At 52.0% G+C, this 23,154-nt stretch overlaps 1 protein-coding gene across 7 annotated transcripts in view; it reads left to right on the top strand.

Moving 5' to 3' along the window:
- The window catches only part of WSCD2 (WSC domain containing 2), a 115,512-nt gene that overhangs the window by 62,431 nt on the left and 29,927 nt on the right, over positions 1 to 23,154 (top strand). For 6 of the 7 annotated variants that reach the window (XR_003211644.2, XM_025889305.2, XM_073880992.1 and 3 more), the window contains 3 exons: positions 593 to 1,492; positions 11,867 to 11,981; positions 15,864 to 16,048. Coding sequence is in view for 6 of the 7 variants with exons in the window: in XM_025889305.2 (XP_025745090.1) it covers positions 1,114 to 1,492; positions 11,867 to 11,981; positions 15,864 to 16,048 (679 nt within the window). In the remaining variant the exon portion in view is untranslated. The remainder of the gene's footprint in view (positions 1 to 592; positions 1,493 to 11,866; positions 11,982 to 15,863; positions 16,049 to 23,154) is intronic. The other variant, XM_025889306.2, reaches the window with a different exon arrangement.

Below are 23,154 nucleotides of genomic sequence, written 5' to 3'. Positions count from 1 at the left end.
GGTGAATTTCATCTGGTTCAGAATCAGCCAGGTCCATCAGGCAGTTCAGCAAGGACCCTAGAAGGTACTTTTTGGACTTAAAATAATTTCATGAATCCGTGTATATTTAACAAATACATAGGAAATGTGGGGCATAAGAACTTGTGCTTGTCCAAGATAAAGCTTGTCCCAAAATGTGGGCCCCATAGGAGTCAAGCCCCCAAATTCCCAGTGTAGTTTTAAAAAAAAGGCAGGGAGGGTGCCTGGGTGGCTCAGTTGGTTGGGCGACTGCCTTCGGCTCAGGTCATGATCCTGGAGTCCCGGGATCGAGTCCCGCATCGGGCTCCCTGCTTGGCGGGGAGTCTGCTTCTCCCTCTGACCCTCTTCCCTCTCGTGCTCTCTATCTCTCATTCTCTCTCTCAAATAAATGGATAAAATCTTGAAAAAAAAAAAAAGGCAGGGATTCCAGAAGACCCAGCAGTGCTGGGTGCTTCAGGACATTGGTCGCCCCCCTTCTCTGGGCCTCTGCATCCCCCTTGAGAGGTTCAGGAACCCTTTGAGCTCTGGCCTCTGTGAGGGGGCTTCTTAAATCTGTGTCCACACTGTTTTGCAGGTGGCAGCCCTGAGCCTTAGTGCTTGAGCCGATGGAAGCCCGCCAGCTTCTGTTTCCATGAGGTGGACGCACTGAGCTTGGCCCCCAGCTGGGGAAGGGGCCAGAAAACCTCCCTGAGTGAAATCATCCAGCCCTGACAGGCCTGAGGAGCCAAGAAGAGGCGAGAAGTGAGCCGCAGTGCCGGTGGCCGGTGGAATTGTCCTGCAATTGCTATGGTCAAAGTTCTTTGGGAACTCTCTGATGCAGAGAACAAGATGTAGGGAAATGGGACCAACTCCCAGGTGCTGGGCCCCTTTTGTGGGCCAGAGAAGTTCGCCTTGACCTCAGGAGGGCCAGACTTGGCCTCCCGCTCTGGTTTCGGCCCTCACCTTCACGGAGGGAAGAAGGCTGCACACCCCCAGGGGTTCCATCCCTGAGGGAAGCTTGGGAAACGCAGCCCCCTCCCTCCCCTTCCCGAACGCCCCCACCCCCCAACGCCCCACCAGCCGAGCCCCAACGAGCCAGTCCGGAATGATCCTGCTATGGCCAAGCTCTGGTTCAAATTCCAGCGGTACTTCCGCAGGAAGCCCGTGCGTTTCTTTACCTTCCTGGTGCTCTACCTGACGGCCGGGAGCCTGGTCTTCCTGCACTCTGGCTTCGTGGGCCAGCCCGCTGTCTCCCAGAACCAGGCCAGCCCTGCCGCGGGGGTCCCGGCCGAGGGCGCCGAGCTGCCCTTCTTGGGCGACCTGCATCTGGGCAGAGGCTTCCGGGATGCGGGCGAGGCCTCGAGCCTTGCCCGCCGGTACGGACCCTGGTTCAAGGCCAAAGACGGGAGCGAGAGGACCAAGCTGGGTGATTACGGTGGAGCCTGGAGTCGAGCCCTCAAGGGGAGGATCGTCCGGGAGAAGGAGGAGGAGCGAGGTAAGGGGTAGACAGGGACCGTGACCAAGGAGAAGGGAGGGGCTGAGAAGAATATACTAACAGCCACCAGGTCTCCGTGTTTAACGGGAACCACCCTGCCATGCAGTTACCACTATCGACATGCCAGGGGCTCTGATGTCACCTCCATTTCAGAGAGAAATGGGAAGCTCAGAGAGGTAAAGTAACTTGCCCAAGGTCACACAGCTTGCAAACGGCCAAGCATGGATTTGGACCCTACATCTGTCCGAGTTCAAAGCCTGACACTTCCTCGCAGCCTTCTCAGGCTTGTTAAATAAATACATATGAAAATGAAGCAGCATCTACTGAGCACTTACTGTGTGCCAGGTACTTTTCTAAGCCCTCTACATGTATTGAAGTGTTGCCACGATTCCGCGTGGATGGCGCTCCTGTTCCCATTTTAGGGATGGGGAAACTGAGGCACCACACGCCCAGGGCTGTGAGAGCTTCTGCTCTACTGTGTGGCCTATCAGCCTGCCTCGCCAGATCTCTTGGGGATGGCTCCTGGAGGGCATCATGGCCCTGGGCATATTTCCTTGAGTTTTCTTAGCCTTTCAGTCAAAAAGGGCTCTCCTTAGTGAGTGCAGTACCTTACCTGATTTCCGCTCAGCCCCACGGACCTGAGCAAGGAGTGTGACACTACACCCAGGTTACACTTCTGGAAGTAGGCTTGGTGAAGGGGGACGCTTGCCCAAAGCCGTAGAGTGGTAGAGTTGAACTCAAACCTGCCTGGCCCGAGTACTCGGCCTGCTAACCATCTCCCAGAGTGGGCTGAGGTCTGCCCAGCGTCTGCCCAGTGTGCGGGGGTGGAGCCTGCAACCCTGCAGCTCCGGAGATGAACACAAATGCACGTTTTGGGAGTCCGGACCAGATGGTTTGGGAAGATCCACCACCAATCAGGACAGAAGGAAAACCTCCCCAGCCTTTGTGTTTCCTGCCACATGTCACACTTCCGCTGTGATTCAGCTCCTAGAAAACCCCTTCTCTCACCACTGAGGGAAACAGGATTAGCGGCGGGGACTCACCCAGGGGAGCACGTTCCCCTGCTTCAGTCCCACCCCATACCTGGCTCAGGAGCCAGCCAGGAGACCCCACTTTCCCACCCTTGGGGATTTCCTAGAAGCTGCCTCTTCCAAGAATGTAGCGTTCACAGGGAGGTGAAGGAGAAGGTGGGAGGTGGCAGAACAGATTGGGGCACTTGGATTTGTATTCCAGTTCCGTCCCAGCCAGCCATGTGGCTAGGCACATGGCTTTACCTCCTCATGCTTCAGTTTTGTCGTTTGTGAAGTAGGGACAGTGATCCCTCCTGTCTGGGCTTTTCCTGAGAGCTCACTGAGACAGCACTTGGCACATAATAGGTTCTTAAAGGTGAGCAGGAAACTCTCATGGATCTGCCTGTGGAAGGGACCCCATCTTGTAGGCACAGGTGAGGTGTGAGGTGCTGCACTGATGGAGAAATCGGGAAGTGGCTTTTCTTTCCTTCTCCACCCACCTGGTTGTCTCTCTCCCCAGCCACTCCCAACTCCTTCTGGTAGTTTGCAAGCCCCAAAGTTTGTCACAAGCCCACACCTTAGGATATACTGTTATCCCACCTAGGATAAATTCCAGAGTCTCCTACTGTGGCCACCTCTCCAATCTCATCTTGTAAAACTCCCCCTCTCCCCCTCACCACCACACCCTGCCCCACTGTCCTTCTTCCCCTTTGCTGAACGCACCAAGCCCATTCCTAATGCAGGGTCTTTGCATGGCCAGTTCCTTCTATGTGGGATGCTCTTCCTCTGTATCTTTCCATGGCTCCCTTCCTCCCTTCCTTTGGGTCCCCAGTCAAACCTCGCCATCCCATAGAGGCCTTCCTAAGTACAATAGCCCCACTTTGTACGTGGTCACAACCATATTCCCCGGTTTTATTTTTGTGACGGCACTTACCATCATCCAGAAGCATCCTCTTGATGTGTTTGCTTCCTTGTTTGTAGTCTGCCTCCCCTCCTAGACTGTCAGCTCCATGAGGGCAGAGATGTTGCCAGTTCTGTTCCCATCATTCCGCCCCCACCCCGGGAAGGGGGGTGGGTGGGTGTCTGTTCACTCAGCACCTGGGACAGCACCCGGCACAGACTTGGTGCTCAGTACCTACTTGGTGAATGAATGAAGGATTGGATGGACCTATGAATGAATGACCATCCCTCTGTCTGGAGTGCCTCCAAGGGTCAACGCCACTCTTCCTCCAGCTCTCATCTTCATTCACCTCCAGGAAATTGTCCCTGATGCCCACCCCCACCCCCGCCAGGCTTGGTCAAATGCTCCTCCTTCCTCTCTGGTCCTCGCCAGGGTCTTTAGGTAAATGATAATCGCCGGTGCTTCTCAAGGTTCCGGACAGAATATGAATTCCTCGTGGTGCAGTTGATACAAACAACACTCACAACACCTCCCAGTTGTTGGGAGAATGAACTCTCACTGTCATTACTACTAGCAATTACTGTCATTTCTTAAATACCTACATCATGCCAGCCACTGTCCTGTTTTCACATATGAAAGATTTTTTAAAATTTTATTTTTGAGAGAGAGAGAATGAGTGGGTGCAAGGGCACAGGGAGAGGGAGAAGCAGACTCCCCCTCTGAGCAGGGAGCCTGACACAGGTCTGGGTCCGAGGATCCCAAGGTCACAAACTGAGCTGAAAGCAAACACTTAACCGAGTGAGCCACCCAGGCACCCCTGTTTTTCACATATTATTTGAATGGAATGATATATGTAAGGTGCTTATCACATCTCCTGGTTCATAATAATAGGTCACCTTCATTGGTGGTGTTATTATCCATAGCAGTAATAATGGCTACCATCTCTTGAGTGATCATTATGGGCTAGACCATGTTGTAAGTGCTTCATTTCCTTATTTAATTATCACAACATAGAAAGTTAGAGACCACTGTTGCTCTGTGTCACAAATGGGGAAAATTTTAAACTCAGAAACCTAGGTCACATGGGTCAAAGTGAGGAACTAAGATTTGAAACAAAGTCCATTTCATTCCAAAGCTTGTGAGCCTTTTCCTGTACCATACTAATCCCTCTGCCCCTGGACATCGGATATATTTTATAAAATGTAAAGAGAGAAGGAAGAGAAACTAAGAAAGAAGCCCGGAGCCTAGAGCTCACAGCAGGCAGCCTTCGGAATGAGGCGGCGTTATTAAGAAAACACAAATCCAGCCTGTCCTTGATTAACTTATTCAGAGTTCAGTGACGAAAGACAACGTATTAGATTAACGCTACTAAAAACAAGACGCTGCTTTGACCTGACGCTGAACACATTTGGTTTTTCTCTGAAGCTGGCAAGGGCTCTGCTTGATGCAGTGTTGCGGGCCTGGATCTGTAAAGGATTCAGAGCCCATCATGGGCTGGGAGGGGAGGGAGGAGCCGCTCACGGGGCTGGGCTGGGGCCGGGTGGGAAGTCTGACTTCCCAGGTGGAGCTGGCCCCTTGGATGTGCCATGCACCTTGCCGGCTCATTTAACCTCCCCCAGCCCTGGGAGAGCCTGTGCTCTGAGCAGCCAAATCAGGGTCCCCCTTCCCGTTCTATAGCTTGCTGATTGTGCAGCTTTGGGCAGGTCACTTCACCTCTCTGAGCCTCCCGATTCCTTTTGGGGCTAAGAAGTACATAAGAGCAGCCGGCTGTCATGATGATTGCCTAAGGTGAATCGACTGTGTGCTAAGTGCCAGGTACTCTTTGAAACACTTTGTACCTATTACATCACGTAATCTTCATAAGCAACCCAGTGAGGTGCACGCTGTTGTTAACTCCATCTTACAGGGAGGAAAGGGAGGCACAGAGAGGTTCAGGCACTTGCCCAAGGCTGCCCAGCTGGAGGAGGGAGTAAACTAGCAATGTGAACCCTAACCTTCATAGCACCTCACTTATCGGTATACAGGAGGTGCTCAGCACAGAGCCTGGCACACAGTAAGCACTTAAGACATGTCAGCTATTATTGTCAATACTTTAATCCTGCAGAAGAAAACAGAAAAGCGTAGAGGTGATGGGGCTTGCCCAAGGGGACACAGCTAGCCACGGGCAGAGCCTGTGCAGAAGCCAAATTCAGTTCGATTTTGAAGCCCGGGCATGAAGGAGGACAGGGAGAGACTCAGTCTGCGTTTTTGGAAGGAGCAGCAGGGCACCCATTCCCCATCTCCTCCAGTTGAAGATGCAGTCTTTGCAGGCTGTTGAGGGTCTGGTCTGTGTCAGGGACTGTGCGTGCATACCCTCAGCTTCCCATCAGGCAGCAAGTGGAGCCCCTTTCACCGATGAAGAAACAGAAGCTCAGAGAGGTTAAGTGACTTACTCAATGTCACACAGCTGCCAAGAGGCAGAGCAAACTCCAACCCCAGTCTGAGCCTAAGCTCTTATTCTTAACTGCTGAGCTGTATAATCCCCAACGCACTCCATCCATCCATCCATCCATCCCATATTTATCACACGCCTATGTGCCCTGCCCAGTGCTAGTTGGTGGAGACACAGGAATGATTCAAGCACCGTTTTCCCCACTGAGGAACATTCACAGCCCCTGGGGGGCAGACAGGCAAGTAAAACGATAAATCTATATGTTCAAAAAATAACTTGGTCCTGATTATCAAAATCACACCTGCTCATTGTAGGAAACTTAAAATGTATAGAAAGAGATGAAAATAAAAATGGCCCGAGCCTCATCCACCTGCAGCCACGGTCCACACTGGGTGTCTTGCTCTCCTGCCTCTTTCCTTCCTGAGCGTATTTACAAAGCACATGCTGTATTTAGATAGCATTGTATCTTGCTTTCCCCCGTGCTAGCACATTTTCCTTGTGGTAAAAATTTTTCTGCCAAGAGCCTAAATTATTTCCAATTTGAAAAAGTAATGGACAGTATCTGGAGAATTGTTTAGAACAGCATTAGGGAGGGGCGGGCCAGGGGATCTGGCATCCCAAGGGAGGGATCCCTTTCAGCCATGGGGGTGCCTTCTTGGAGGAAGAGATTGTTGAGCTGAGTCTGTGGGATCTGTAGGCTTTGAACAAAGTGAAAGATGCATCCTTTGTACCCCATGGAAGACCGGGTATGAGCAGAAAATTTCATTCTCTGCACTAGGAAACCCAGACAGTGTGGGAGTGGTCATCTTGAAGGATGAAGAATCCAGGATGGGAGAGAAAATAACTCCGGAGTCTCTGCTCTGTGCCAAGCCTGGTGCCAAGGCTCAGTGTATAGGTTAAGCCGGCTTACAGTCCGTTTTAACAATACCCCTTGTATTCCTGTTCCAGCGCTGCTGTATAAAGTAGCAGGAACTAGGTGGCTTAAAGCAACAGGAGTGTATTCTCTTGCAGTTCAGGAGGCCAGAGGTTCAAAATCAAGATGTCAGCCGGGGCGTGCGCTCTTAAAGACACCAAGGGAGGACCCATTCCATGCCTTTCTCCTGGCTTCTGACATCACCAGCAACCGTTGACATTCCCTGGCTTGTATCTGCAAAACTCTAGCTTCTGCCTCTTTTCACATGCCGCCTTCTTGTGACTCTGTGTCCTCCGATGGCCATCTTTTTATAAGGATGCCAGTCCTATTGATTGCCCTGCCCCCACTCCGATATGCGCTCATACCTTAACGAATCACATCTGCAATGACCCTGTTTCCAAATGAGGTCACATCCTTAAGTTCTGAGCTCAGGATCTCAGCCTGTCTTTTTTTTTTTTTTTTTTTTGGTCGGTATGAGGGGTCGGGGGACGACGCAATTCAACCCATCTCCCTTCTTTGTTATTCCCGCTTTCCAGGCAGGAGAATGATACCTCCAAGAGCTTGGACTGGAACCCAGATCTGGTTGACTCCTGAGCTGGTTTTCTTCCCGCACTCCATACATAATGCCTTTTGTTTGTGAATCTAATCACAGACAGTAAAGAGGACTACAGATCCGTTCATGTTTAGTTATCCTTTTAACAAATTACCTTTATCGAAGAAAGCAAAATTTCTTGAAAAGGAAGATTAATTGAAGCAAAAGGAAAGGAAAGGGGGAAAAAAACACAGTCGGGAAGGCTCTATTCCAGATGCCTGCATTCCCCAGGGCTCTCCCCCTCCCTGGTTCCTGTGCTGGACATAAATAGTCCGGCCAGGGCGACTCTGCCATTTCAGCGATATTTGGATAGCTGCAGAGATGAGTTGATAGATGGTGTGAACTCGGCCATTTCTCCCCCTTCAAGTGGCCTGTGATTTTGTCCCTGTGTTACATACCTAATGTCCCCCTCGTCTTGGAGACATCATGCCACCCCAGTAGGATCCGAAGGCAGGGCGCTGGGGAAACCGCTGAGGTGGGTTGGCGGGAACCACACTGATGGGGTCAGCAGGTGGCAGGCACCAGGGGCGGGGATGACAGTTGTGATGACCCCAGCCTGCTTGGAAGGGTCTGCGGGGAAGGACGCACCTCCCAGAACAGGGAGGAAACTGATTCAGTGTTTGTTTCCTGACTCACAGAGCTCAGCCCGTTCATCAGGTCAAAGTGTGTAACACACCCGTGTTTCTCCAGGGCATTCATGAGGGACTGTGTATCTCCCCCCACCCCAAACCTCCCTCTGAGCACCTGTTGTGTGAGACCTCACAGCCTGATGTCTGGCCTGGTGGGAGGACAGAGAAGTGGTGGCACAGCATTTAAAAGCCCAGGCTTTGGGGCAGATGGACCTAAGGTCAAATCCCAGCTCTCTTCCAAGGGGCCCTCTCCCCCCACCGCCACCCAGCCTCTCCCCTGGGCAGTCTCTCTGGCGGGGACAGAGATGTCCTCCTCCCAAGCTGAGACTTGCTGTGTTACAGGGGGAAGGGGCAGGTTTGGAACGGACAGGCCTGGGCATGGATCTGGTCTAGACCCTCAGAGCTGGGTGGATTCAGGCAACTTAGCTTGAGTATTAACATGTGAATCAGTGCCACTTTGGTGGCAAGGGACAAAAACCCATCTTGAACCAGCTTAAGCTAAAGAGGAAAATGCATTGTGTCTTGTCACCCAGCTGCGGAAGGGACTGGAGTTTTCAAAGGAGTACCTTGTGCCCTTTGTCTCTCTGTGACTCTGTGCTCGCCTCTGCATTGGCTTCATGCTCCCAAACAGGCAGACTTTGGTGCCAGGGATTATGGCTCTTGGCCGCTCTGGGCTTAACAGAGACTTGCCAGTGTCATTAACCCAAGGGAGACAGATTTCTTTCTCCTAGCTTTGATGAGCAAGAATCCAAAGAGCGGGCCACGTGCCCTTCCCTGGAGCAATCAAGCAGTCACTGGCTGGTGGGAGGTGCAGTATAATTGGCCCTGCCAAGGTCAGGGGCGGGTAAGGTCTGTTAAGAGAAAAATAGAAGAGGTGGTGCTCTGAAGGTGCAAATGATATCATGACAGTCCCGCCTTCACTCCAAAGTGGACACATGTCTATACACGTGTATCCTCTGACTGTTGTTACTCTGAGGATCAAAATTTCATCTAGCAGGATCCACTATCCCACATAGAGCCAAATGCCCCTACCCTCACCCTTAGGTGAGACCAGCCGAAGCCATAGCACATCTCACTTCAAGCCCAGTGGATCCGGGGGCATTAGCATTTCTCCCCATCAGGTCTCAATGTGGCTCTTAGTGATCCTGGACCCTAAGGAAGCAGACCCTCCCCACAAATAAAACAGTTGGGAGGACAGACCTGGGCTTAAATTTTAATCGAGATGCTTACAGGGTGTCGGAACTTGGGGCAGATGTCATAGCTTCTAATTCTACTTAGAAAAGAGGAAAACCAGAAGTAACATTTGTGGTAACTGGTCAGAACATACACCATATGCCAAAACAGACTCGCTTCTAAGGCAAGCAGGTGTGATTGCCATTAGGATCAGCTTCCTCATCTATAAAATGGGTTAATAAGAAGCTTGTGAGGGTGTGAATGTAAAAAAATAATAATAATAATAATGCTACACAAAATGAGCCAGTCAGAGAAAGACATACCATATGATTTCACTCCTATGTGGAATTTCAGAAACAAAACAGAGGAGCGAAAGGGGAGAAGAAAGGAGAGGGAGACAAACCAAGAAAACAAATCCAACTCTTAACTGTAGAGAACAAACTGATGGTGACCAGAGGGGAGGTGGGCGGAGGGATGGGGATGAAGAGCACACTTACCGTGATGAGCACTGAGTAACGTACGGGACTGTTGAACCACGGTATTGTGCGCCTGAAATTAATGTAACACTGTCACTGTATGTTAACGGTACTGGAATTACCTGTTAGAGAGAGAGGGAGGGTGCGCGCGCGCGTGCAAGCGGCGGGGGTGGGGGCAGAGGGAGAAGCAGGCTCCCCGCTGAGCAGGGAGCCCGATGCGGGACTCAATCCCAGGACCCGGGGATCATGACCTGAGCCGAAGGCAGATGCTTAACTGACTGAGCCCCCCAGGCGCCCCAAAACTTTAAAAATTTTTAAAAATTAAAAGGAATGGCCCATAGTATACAGCATATAGTAGGCGCTCAATACATGCCCCCCCCCACAGTCTTTTGATCTGACAGCAAAGACCTCATGCTGCCAAACTAATTTTCCCTCCCTTCCTCGCTCCCTCCTCCCACCCCCCCCCCCCGCCCCCCCCTTCTACGATCCATCCCGGGATACTCTGTCCTTTACTGAACTATGTTTACACGGTTCACTGAGTTTACTGAGCCCGAAGTTCACCAGAGGCTCCGTCCCCCAGCTCAGGTGCGAACAGCACCCATGCCCCAGTCATGGGGCCAGGACTCCCTCTGTGACAGGAAGGCCACACACACATCTTTCTGTTTAAGCTGGATTCTTCTTAGTCAACCTCATCTTATAAAAGAAATTCAGAGTGATCAGGATGAGGCCCGTCTCCAGCGGGGCTGACAAATTCTGCACTTAGCAGGCTGGCACTGAGGGGCACGGTTGCTCGGGAGGGAGCCTGCACCCTCTGGTAGAGCCCGTTCTCCGCCACAAGCGAGGGGGGCGCCAGCCCACAGCTGAAAGAGCAGGCCAGCCAGGGAAAGTGACCCGTGGCACGTCATATTGTCCTCAGTCATCCTCTGCAAGGGCTGGTGACATCCTCCCATTACCTACAAATGGAAAAGTAGAATGCTGGTTTGGGGGGTCCCCTAGACCTGGACTTAAATCTTCCTTCTGCCACCACTGAGCCTCGGGCGTTAGGCCAGACACTGGGTCTTCCCGGGCCTCTGATGAGTCATCAGAGAGCACGAACTTACCAGCACTTCCCACTTCACCTGGGTCCTTGCAAGGATCTCTGGGTTCCAGAAGTAAGCAGGGGTTCAGAAAACGGGCTCTGCAGCCACATCGCCCGGGTCCACCCTGGCTCCACACATACCAGCTGTGTTTCCTTGGGCAAGTGAGTTTACCCCTCTGGGCCTCAGCTTCCTCTTCTGCATAGAGTGGGAATATTAGTACTTGAAAGATCATCGTAAGGATTCAGCGAGACGGTCTGTGTAACCCACTTAGCAAAGCGCGTGTCCCAATTCTAAGACTATAGAGGGAAAAGACTGTTTTATAAAATGTGAAGTGTGGTCTTCATGTGCAAGAATGACTATTTACCATGAAGTACAAGAACATACTTACTACTTTAAGAAAACTCTGTATGGTGTACAATTGGTTTTTATACATCATTTAAAAATTTTCTTTGGATAAAAGCACTCCCCTTGGCCTGCATGTAGGCAAACTATAAAGTGCCTGCTCAGCGCTATGAATGGCCAGATTCCTATTGCACTCGTTTTCCTTTGTGCCGATTACGCACAAGACACTATGGTAGAAACATTTATGCACATCATTCCATTTTGACCTCACTGGGTTAGTATTTTCATCCCAACAGTGAACGGAACTAGACCTTAGAGAGGTACCCTGGCCCAAACTGACTAGGCCAGTGCCTGGAACGGACCAAAGTGGGAAGCTTTTGAGGCTATCCTTGGAGGTATCCAAGTCCACGTGTCAGAGGAAAAGTAAATATATTAAGGCAGCTTGTAGAAATGAGAACACGCTGTTAGCTGTGTCAAGCTCCTCAGAGCTGTCTCCATGTGAGTCTCGTCTGCGTGGTGCTTGGACAGTGACCCTGGCTTGGCTCCCTGGGTGCTCAGTTGTCACTGGTAGAGCCCAGGGGCTTGGCCTTAACCCTGGCCGCAGAACGGTCCCTTCCTCCTCTGTTGGCCTCCACTGCCTTTATGGGTCAGGGTCTGCCAGCCCACGTGACTTTCAGTCTCTCATTTCTGCGTTTCTGCCCAGAGGAAGGAACTGCTACCAAAAGGTCAAGAAGGCCACGTAGCCACAAGGACACTGGTTACCATTGGTCTGCAAACCCTTTTCTGCTCTGTCCCCAGCCAGATCTGACTTTTCTCCTCTCCCCAAAGCCAAGTACATCGGCTGCTACCTGGATGACACCCAGAGCCGGGCCCTGCGAGGCGTGTCCTTTTTCGACTACAAAAAGATGACCATCTTCCGTTGCCAGGACAACTGTGCAGAACGGTAGGGCCCTGATGTCCCACGCTCCATTCATTTCAGACTCCTTTCCTTCGGCAGTGTCCCTTCCTTTTCTGTGGAAGGGCACAGTGGACGATGAGCATGTGACCACAAGGAGAGGGTGATGCCGGGGTGCATGCGTGTGCTCGTGTGTGTATGCAAAGGAGCAGGATCGTCGGTCGGTGGGAGTTAGTGATCGCGTGGTCGTGTGACGTGGTGCCTCAGTGTGAGTTTGTATGTACAGTGTGCAGGGTCAGCAGCTTATGTTTGGAAGCTTCACGCACATGTGTCATGATCTTTAAGTAATAGTGGTTGTATGTGCAGGAGACTTTGTGAATCTGTGTGCGAGGGTCCAAACTTGTGCTCATGTGTAGGAAAAACCTGCGGGTGTGACTCGGTGAGCAGGAGGCTTGTATGACATCCATGGGACATCTTGTAGGGCGAAACACTCCCCTGTACCCACAGGGTTTTCCAGTTGAAGAAAGTGATGTTCTTGATGAGGACACATACTGGGGGAGGCACCGGACTTTCCAAGGGTGGATGAGGCCCCACAGGACAGGCAAGTGGGGATGGGACCCTCAGTCTGGGCCTGGGCCCCAGCATTGCCACTTTGACCTGGGGTGGCTTGTGAAGAGGCTGCTAGCTTGCCCACCTTCAGACTCTAGCTGCCTGGCTCTGAGGTCACAAACTCTGAAGGACCTCAGCTGCATGGCCATCGTGGAAATGAGCACGTGGGTGGCCAAGGGACTCCTTCCTCTGTCCTTGATTAGGAAGCACTGTCCCCTTTATAATCATCTCCCTGAGCACAGGTCCCTCTCCAGCTTGGGAAAGACTCCGAGCCCTTGAGGATGATCAATTCGCTCACGTATCAAACTGGGAGACACAGGTGAATTCCACAGAGTTCGTGGCCCCCGTGGAGTCACATCCTTGGCCGGGGAGACCGGCACGTAACACAGAAAAGGGCTGTGTAGCGGGATGAGGGTTCAGGTGGCATGAACTGCAGACCGTGGAAATGCAGCAGAGGCCCCCAGCCTGCCTGCGGTGTCAGGAAAGACTTGGAGGGGGTGACAGCCAAGCGGAGCTTCAGAGGATGAGTCAGATGAACTCACATAATCCACTTGAGTTCAGCAAATATTTATTGCTGCCCACGTGTGCGTCCGGGTGCTGGAAATGCAGCCATGAGTCAGCCACAGCCTGCCCTCTGGGGGCTCCCCAGCCAGTTGGGGAGACGGAGGCAGGCACAGGCTTGGGGGATAGAAAAGCAGCAGCTTACACGTGATGGGCGTTTGCCCCGTGCCAGGCACTGTTCTCGGCACTTTGCAAATACTAACTCTTACCCCCCCTTCCCCTCCCGCAAGACCCCTATGAGGCAGATGAGGAAACCAGAGTATGGAGCCTTCAAGCATGATGGGTGCTGGGCAGGGTGTGCTGTCTAGACTATGGGGGCCTTGCGAAGGCTGATGGAATGCAGGGCTCAGCAAGAGTTACAAAGGTGAGATCTAGAGCCGAGTTTTGAAGCATGAATAGGAGTTTTCTAGGGAGTCACAGTAGGACGGAAAGAACAGCATATTCAAAGACCAGACCTCCTGCAAGATCCTCAACACCCAGCATCCTCAGGTTGGCAGGGTGGAGATGCACAGGAAGTCCAACAGGGAGCCGTCAGGAGGGAGGGGAAACTGCAGGCTGGCTGAAGCCTGCTGACGCAGAGCCTTGAATGCCATCTAAAGCATCCAGATTGGCCACGGGCAAGGGGTAAACTGCTGGAGGGTGTTAATCAGAGGACTGGTGTACATTCATTCAACAAATATTTGTTAAACACTTACCATATACCAGGTGTTGAGAATGAAGAGGTAGGTTGGGGGAAGATGGGGGTGGTGGGAGCAGATCATCTAGGACAGGGGTCCTCAGCCTGGAGTGGATATCCACATCACCTGGACTCTGGTAAAATAGATTGCTGGACTCCATTCCCACTTTCTGGTTCAGTAGGTTTGGGTGGGGGTGGGGGGCTGAGGGGGCAGATGGTGGCAAGAATTTGCATTTTTCCTGAGTTCCAAGACAGAGACCATACGGACTCTGCGTGTCCCAGGCCCACGGCTGGGGCACCACTGCTCTGATTTTCACACAAAGCCACCCGTTAGAATCACAGGGCCAATTAAATTAGACCCTCTGGAAGTGGGAGCCAGTTGTGACATTTAAAAAATGTTCCCCAGGTGATCCTAATGGCTGTCCATGTTAAAGAACCACCGATAGGGTTTGGAGGCTGAGCCAAGCCATCTGGAAGCTTACCTGCAAGGCAGTGGAAGCCTGGGGTGGGGGGGTGGGGGGTGGGGGGCGGTTAGGGAGTGAAGAGGTGTGATCTGTTTTAATTCCGGAAAGATCCTTCTGGCGAAGGCCACAGCAGGAACATCAGGATTAACAGTCTGAGGCCCTCCCAGGGACCACTGGTGACCCAAAGGACAGCGGGGCCAACTCCATTTCCCTTCCTATATTAGTTATCCATCGCTGGGCCACAAATCATCCCCAAATTTAGCATCTTAAACCAACAAACATTTATCATCTCCCAGTTCCTGAGTGCCAGAAACTACGATTGGGGAGTGGGATTAGCCAGGTGATTCTGCCTCAGTGTCTCCACGAGCTTGCAGTCAAGAGAGGGCCGGGACTGCAGCCGTCTAAGGGCGTGTACGGGGCTGGAGAATCCCTCTCTCAGACAGGCACTCACAGCTGGTGGCTGTGTCCTCCCACAGCAGCTGTCCCTCACCCTCCCTGCTGTGAGCCATCCCAGGGAGGGGGCTAGGGGGAAGATACCACTTGCTCTGGCATTGTAACACCCACTGGAAGCGTTTCCCCCCACCTTGGAAAACGTTCCTTCTATCGGTGGGTCCAGTTATACGAGAGGGGCTCAGGGCACCCCAGAACCAGGGCTTCAGAGAGATGGGATGTGTGAGACAGACCGACGGAAGGCAGGCCGGCCCAGCCCCAGAATGCTGGTGGGGTTCAGGCACCAAGATGCCCATTTAGTTTAAGCTGCTCGTGCTGCACCTGCCCAGATGAGTGTGTGGAGCAGAGCATGGCACGTGCCACCCGGGTGGTGGAGGTGTGTGGAGGCACGAGTCTGCCGGGTCTGTCTGTCCGGCTGCCCACAGGCGTCCAGGGTGAAGACGTGAGCTGACTGCTCCCCTTGGGGCTGCCTTGCATGGCCAGGGGCCTGCAGGCCAAGCCTTCCTGGTTCTGGAGAATGCCTCACAGGCAAAGGGGCCGAGCGGGGCTTGTCCAGACCCTCCCTCCCCCTCCGTCCCCACCCCCTGCAGCCAAAGCAGGCCATGCCTTTTCGCCTGTTTACAGAATGGGTGGCCACTGAGAGTCCTTTTTAGGAAATAGTCCGATGGCTATGGGGGAAAAAAAAAAAGAAGTCGAAAACCTTGCAGTGCCTGGATGTTTTGTTTTGTTTTAGGGGAAGGAATTTTTTCCTTGGCTGGATATGTGACCCTGGTTTTGCCATCTTCCGAGGGGATACGAGATCCCTGCCTCCTCCCTTCATTCCAGCTCTTCTCAAGGAACATGGAGGCATCATTCCTAGGGGACGTTTCCTGGAACAAAGGGGCTGGACTCTGGAGATATAATTAGCGCGTGGCTCTAGACGGGAGGGGCGAGAGAGTGCGTTGGGATGGAGGGACCCCAGGCTCGGAGGGGCGTGTGTGTGTTTGAAGTGTATAAGGTGGGTGTCAGTAGGACACATGTGGCCACGTGGGTAGGTGTATGGGGAGGAAGGCACGGGGGTGGTCCTGGGGGTCCTGGGCCCCAGAGCCCTCCCATCCCCCCCCTGAGTCTCCCGGTCCCTGGGGGTCTGCATGGGGGCAGCCACCCCGGCCTGACCGCAGCCTTCCCCAGGGGTTACCTGTATGCCGGGCTGGAGTTCGGAGCCGAGTGCTACTGCGGCCACAAGATCCAGGCGACAAACGTGAGCGAGGCCGAGTGTGACATGGGGTGCAAGGGCGAGCGCGGCAGCGTGTGTGGTGGCGCCAACCGCCTCTCCGTCTACCGGCTGCAGCTGGCCCAGGAGTCTGCGCGCAGGTGTACGTGAGTCGGCCCCGCCCCTCCCTGTGGCTCCTCCGCGGTCTGCTGCTCCCTGCCCTGCGCCTTCTGTGGCTCCCCAGCACCCCCACGGTTCTGCCCCTGCCCCAGCTTCCACCACAGCCCTTGCAGAGCTCTCTGCTCCGGCTACTCCGAGTGTTTCCACCTGTCCGTGTCCTCTCCCTCCCACACAGCGCAGCCTGCTGTGTCAGGGGCAGCCCTCCTTCTCGAGAACCCTGTCTTCCTCCGGGACGAAGTGAGCTAGAGCCTGAGCTGTCGGCCTTCCTGATTTTCTGAAAGCATACTGTCTGTAACAGTGATGCGGACGAAGATGAGGACCAAAACAATGGCGAGAGCAGACACCTGGTCCTTTTTTAAATGCCTTTTGCAGAGTAGCCCATCCTCACAGTGACCCTGCGAGTTGGCACTGTTCTTCTCTGACTCCCATTTTATAGACCAGGAAACTGAGGGTCAGTGTCACGTAAGCCGCAGAGGATTTAAACCACCTCTGGAGCCTACGTCTTCAGGGCTCCCATAGAGAGAATGTCTTGCTTGTCGGTGCTTCAGTCTTGTTGGAAAAACTCTCCGGTTTCCACACGGAGGGCGGGAGGGAGAGAGGGAGGTGAGCGGGAGAGTGTGGGCGCTGGCCCGTCTTCGGCAGACATTGTCCCATGTCCCCGCCTCTGGCTGCTTCCTAACAGTTAATGTTTAGCAAGAATCCGCTGTGTGCCAGGCACTGTGCCAAGCCCACTGCAGGACTGTTTTCGTATCCCTTCCCTGTAGCTTCTTCAGGCGGTTACCAGTGTTAATTCCCATTTTACAGTGGGGAAGCGAGTTTAAGTGCCCAAGGTCACCCAGTCTATTTAAAGGTGACCCACAAACCTGTGAAAACTGTGAAGGGCCTGGACAAAAGACAGAAGGCTGGGTTTCTCCCAGTTACCCTTCTGATGCAGACCCGAGACAGAGACAGGAACCCACAACTGCATCTCTGACCCTTGGGCCAGGGCTTCCCAAATTGGAATGTGCATTGTTACCATGCAGATTCTGTTTCAGCTGGTCAGGGTGAGATTTTGCATTTCTGAGGAGCCTCCCAGGTGATGGTAGGCTGTTGGGCCAGGGACTACACTTTGAATAATAAGGCCTCAGACCTCAGCAGAGCTGACACGCCCTGCCCGGAACATTGACCTGCCATCGCGGGCGGCTTTGCCAGTCTTCTACGGGAGTGCCGTTGTTTATACAAATTCGTTGGTTGGTTTGCCTGATAATGCGTTCCGTTTTCCAAATCCCGTGCTTTTGAAGCCCCTGCTCAAGCTTTGCTCTACAGGAGGGTTGAGCATGCTGCCCATTTGCAAAAGGTGCTGATTGCTGCAAATGGATGCACCGTCTACCGCCCAGAGTCACCTCGGTTCACCCGGGGCTGAAGTCCTGTCTGGCAGCGGGCACAGGTGGTGTGTGAAATCCAGGCTGGAGAGTGTCCACACAGCGAGTCTCTGGTTTGGCCGTTAGTGTAATGAGGTTTTAATTTGATGGCAGATTTACCATCCTCACACAGATCCCTTTATGCCAATATTTATGTTCTTTTGATGGTGACTTTGGCTATCCGAAGAGATGGCCTTAGAGTCATGGGTATTTAGTGAGAAAGCTGTTGCCACTACAACATCCTAGTGGGCGAGGATGAGCTGGAGCACAAGAATTAGGCCATGTAGGTCATTAGCCAGATAGCAGCCAGACCTCCTATTGGTTAATGTTCAGATTGGCTGGATAATCTGGACATATTCCGCCCCCCACCCCCTGATACACACACACTCTCTTCTCTCTCTCACACATACACACACACAAACTACTGTGATCATCTGATATGAATAACGCTGTCATAGGCCATCGAAGATTTTTCAATCAGCTGAAATATACAAGCCTCAGCACGGAAAGACACTAGCTTCTGTGTAATAGGGTGTGTCTTGCCCTTGTAGCAGTGGGAGGGCTGGGTGGTTGCTGAAGACAGCCCCGGAGGCTGGCAGGGATGCTGCTGCACCCCTCAGCTTATGTACCTCTGCGGCAGCATTACCCGGGATGGTGTTTAGTTCCATCTGAGAAAGGAGTCTTTTGCATTGACGTCCAAGAGGGGAACGTAAATCATGTCTCCTGAGGGTGGCGTCCTGGATTCTCTAAGTCCACCACATTGTCCTGAATCATCACTCTACAAGATCTGAAGCTTGGGCACCTTCAGCTGGAGCCTCCAGAAGAAAACTGAAGCCTTATTAACCTCAGGGCTGAGACAAGAATGGAAGTGGCTTGGATAAGGGGATGGATGATTGATAATGTGTCAGATTGAGATTCCTGGTGGGCTCCCGGTTGGCAACATGGTATCTGGAGAGAGCCTGGGGACCACTCGTTGAACCAAAATGCTTGAGGAGCACCCTCGTGGATTAGGCGTGGGGAGGATGAGTGGAGAATAAAGCACAGTCCCTGTCCTCGGGAGCTCACCGTCCAGTGGAGAAACAGACCCAACACCAGTGGGGGTATGTGCTGGGGGATTGCAAGGGCTCTGTCTGTGGGAGGCAAGGGAGCAACATGTGAGCTGAATCTCATTCTAAGGAGATTTCCAGATAAAAGGGAGAGCCCTATATTCCAACTATGAGCAAAAAGTGCAGGGTCAGCAAAGGTCTTATGTTGAGTACCCTGTTGGAAGCACCTTCCTTGCTGATGTCCCCTTTTACAGCTTTAGAGACTGAAGCCCAGAGAGCATAAGTGGCTGAGTTGAACAGCCATGGAGGGAGGCTTCACAGAAGAGAGCTGTTTGATTAGGGCCTTGAAAGACACACAGGATTTTGCCTGGTGTAAGAGAGGAGGATATCCAGACTCAAATTGCGAAGGGGTGGGAGAGAAATCTAGGAAGAGGAGGTGAGTATGCAAAAGTCTAAAGGTGACTTCAGGAAATGATGAGCAAGTGTGATTTTTCTAAGGCCACAGTTCTTCCTAGGGACTGAGCATGGGCTGGACCCCAGCCCTCTGACTCCTAGTTTGGGTGCTGTAGACACCTGGACCTCTTGTATTGGATTCTGGACCTCATCTCCTCTCTTTTAGGAGAACTCCTTGGATCTAGCTTACCTCCTACTTTCCCTGACCTCTGGTCTGTCCTTCTGCCCTGTTTGCTGACTCCAAGCAAAACAGAATCGCCGGTGTCTTTGTTCTGATGCAGTGGCACCTTTGGCTTCCCATTTCTGGATCTGATTTGTACACAAATCAGAAAGGGAGGCCTTCCAAGTTACTGGCACACAACACTAGGCAGGGAAATGAGCACACGCACCAGGAAACACGTATGGTAGAAACCAGACTCCATTTGTATTGTCATTAGTTGGTATTAACGCTGTGTCCTAATTGTGTTTCCCTGAGCAGTGGCACAGAATTCTTAATGATTGGAAAGATTTAAAGGAGGCTCATTATCTCCAAACACCACTCTGGTAGGGCATACGCCTTGCATAGGGAGGCAGCCTGCATGTTCCTGAGGTGATGGAATGCTCCTATAGTAGCGAGAACACTAAAAGGTTTGGCAGAGCAAATGTCTGCAGGCACCCTGCTATTCTTCCTTGACACAGACTCTCAGGCACATGGACTCTTTGCTCTTGTTACAAAAGAAGCGAGAAATGGACCTCCTTCTTTGTTGGATTACATTTTTCACAGAAGTTTGCTAAATGTGTCAGCAAGTGTAGCTCTCCTCCCAGGGGCAGAGACCTGCCGGTGATTTGAGAACATTACAGCTTTATAGGATGTTGCAGGAATTTCCATTTTCCTGGAAGATTCTTGCAAGATTTGTGTCACAAGGTTTCTTAGAACTACATTGAATCTGTTATATGCATATTGGGCCCATTGGGTGGCTGTCCGTGGTGCTGACCGTCCTTTAGTGTTACCTAAAACCCCCAGGACTGCAGACAGACTAGCTTCTCCCAAGACTCAGCACATTTTCCTCTTGTTTTTTCTGTTTTGTTTTGTTTTGTTTTCTGTCTTGGGGGAAGTATTATGAAGTATTATTATGGTGGAAGTATTACATGATCACGGAAAAAAAATAGATCCTTGACTTAGGGTTCACAATTTACATAGTGTATTTTGTGTACTGTGAGTTTTGGCAGTTTGTTGTCTTTGAAAGTTAGAAGGGGAGTTTTGTGTCTATCAGTTTGTTTGATAGGACCTTGGTTAGGTCTCAGGCACCGTAGATACCATCACATGGACTTCCATCCTCATTGTACGGTGCAGATATGATCCCCATTTATCTCCTCAAGAAACCAAGGCTTGGGAGGTGAAGACTCCTGCCCAAGGACACATTGCTGTGTTATGCTCATTGATAACTCCATTCCAGCCACTTCTGCCCAAGGGAAGCTGCCGATGATCGTGTAAAATCACACTGGCTGGAGGGACAATCCCTAGCTCCTCCTTTGCCAGTTCTCGAGGTCTCTCCTTCCCCTTGATATGTGCCCAGGACCCCTGAATTTTATAATGTATGTGGGTCTTCAGGAGTTCTGCTGTGTAGGGTCAGGAGGTGATAGGTAGAAAAATTTTCTTCTGCGTCACGCTGGGGAAGAATTGGTTTGCTCTTATCCCCTCAGCGAAGTCCACAAAGGCTATGATAGGGACGTTGTAGGTCTTGAACTCAGGCAGACATGGTTTCTATCCCAGCTGTCTCTGTTACTTGCCGTGTTGCCTTTGGCCAGGCTGCTCACTCTCTGAGCCTCAAGCGCCCCATCGGTAAAATGGGGACAATTCCAACCTTTAAAGATGGCCATGACCACCGAGTGAGATAAAGTCAAGGAAGCACCTAGCACAGTGTTGTTGAGCAGTTGTGATATGCCCCTTTCTTCCTGAAATGAAAATTCCTCAATGCACTCCGAGCAGCACCCAATTCATGCTCTCTGAATTTGCAACGGCCCACAGGAGCCTTTGGTGATGCCTAAAAATAGCTGGTTTGAATTCTCGGACAGTTAGGCTCTTTGTGTGATTCAATCTGTCTCTGATTATAGGTAACCGTTAACAGCTCCCAGCTCACTGCCTTTCCTCCTCGATGGCATCTTTAATGCAGTAGAGCCTGCCCTAATTACCCAGGGGGTGGTGGCCTCTTTCAAACCAAGGGGAACTCTTCCACACCTGCCTTTAAGCTGACGCCTGGTGACATTTACCTCATTTTTGTGAAGCCCCAGAACAAAGAGATGATAGGACTTCAGAGACACTTGCAGCTGGTTCTGGGCTGTTCTTCATCTGCCCCCAGCAAAGACAGTTGCCAAACAGTTGCTCTGCTCACCTCTTGCTAGTAAAAGCCTCAAGCTGCCGAGGTCACGCACCATCCCAGCTGGCCCGGCAATGAAGAGCTGACATTATGAGAATGTGGGGCATGAGCTTTTGTGCTGCCTGGACCCCCGCTGTGGGGCTTGAGAGGGTTTCTGGGAAATTCAGGGGGCTGCTGTGGGGTCTCTGGAGCCTCCAGCCTTGTGAGAATGGGGCAGGCCTACCGTTGAATGGCAGAGGGGTGGGAAACCAAGAGGAGATGTCAAGCAGGATGGGGGTCATATCCCAATTCCTGCTAGCTGTGTGACCTGGAAAAGCAACTGAATCTTCGTTACGTCTCAGATTAATAATCGGCAAAACAGATCAATAGTCTGGCCGACCTCATAGATACTGTACATGTAACACGCAACACTAGTGATGCAGAGCAAACAGCTGATGTTCTGTTGGTCTTTAGTGTTGGTCATGAGGGAGACACTATCCAGGGTCACTGCTGTTGTCCAGAGAGGTTGGGTATCACACAACTCCTGAAGCACGATTCTCAGACTGCAGGCTGGGAAGAGCAATGGCCCTGAACTCCATGTGGGATTTCCCTTATGCATTAAAAATGTTCCAAGATCCAAAGACATTTTAAGTTGGGTTCCCCCAGAGGCAAGGATGTGACCCTTGGTTTGCTTGGGAAGCCAGCCCAGGATGCACCTGTAGAGGGACGAAGAGGTGAGACAAGGAAGGGAGGGAGCCCTTACAAGATCTTTTACAAAGCAAGTCACCACTGAGGACAGCTGAAGCTTAATCCCACTGCGGGGCTCTGGGAGACGGTGGTGAACGTGTTTCAGAGCTGTCCCACCAGCGGGGCGGGAAGCTGCCATGTTTACTGTCCCACACTTCCCCATCATTGGCTGAGGATGGTTCTTGGGGAGATGAACTCTCTGGCAGGTCCAGCCCGTTTGGACCTTTGGCAGCCCTAAGATTGAGCCGTGGGTGTTTATTGTTGGTCATTGTCCATCTGTATCAGGATAGGGAGTGACAGGGGCTCATTAATGGGGCACCAACAGAGCTACCATGTAGGATCCAGACACCCTTCACACATCACGGATGAGCGAAGGAGAAAGGAGCAGGGAGTCTTGGTTAGGTCTCAGGCACCGTAGATACCATCACATGGACTTCCATCCTCATTGTACGGTGCAGATATGATCCCCATTTATCTCCTCAAGAAACCAAGGCTTGGGAGGTGAAGGCTCCTGCCCAAGGACACATCGCTTAGTCAATATCTGGCCCATGCCTGTCTGAAATTAAAATCAGTTCCCTTTCTGCTGGGCACCAGGGCTTTGTGCAAACAGGAAGGTATCTCCCCACTGCTATGGCAGTGCAAAATTCTATCACAGAAGAGTGTTAGGAAGGTCAAGGGACCTGTGCTGGCCACTTCTGCTTCATTTGCAGATGTAAGTAGTGAGAGGGCCTCTCACCACTGATGGGGAGAACCAGGTGGCCCATTTTATAGTTGGAGGAAATGAGGGTAGCGGGAGAGTTAAAGGTCTTGGCCATCGGGGTTTTCTCCATGTTCCGATCATCAAACCGTGATGGAAAGCAAGCTGCCGAGAGAAGTGGCCTCCAAAGCATGCTTCCCAGATCCCTGGGAGCCCCCCTTTCTGCCAGACATCATGAAGCCCCCCAGTGACCATGTGGGTTTGAACGGGCAGGACTGTAGGAACACCCCGCATCCAACAGGTCAGCTGCTCCTGGGACCGCCTTCCCATACCTGGTCCCCTCCCCCCCCACCCCTAGCACCCAGCTTGCCCAAAGAGAGACTCACAGCAGTGCCTCCTGATCCCACTCC

The sequence above is a fragment of the Callorhinus ursinus genome, unplaced genomic scaffold, assembly GCF_003265705.2.
Source record: "Callorhinus ursinus isolate GAN/ISIS: 27379988/994484 unplaced genomic scaffold, GSC_fseal_2.0 scaffold41, whole genome shotgun sequence".
Classification (NCBI taxonomy): Eukaryota; Metazoa; Chordata; class Mammalia; order Carnivora; family Otariidae; genus Callorhinus; species Callorhinus ursinus.
Note: the sequence above shows the minus strand (reverse complement) of the source record. Positions and strands in the feature narration are given on the sequence as shown.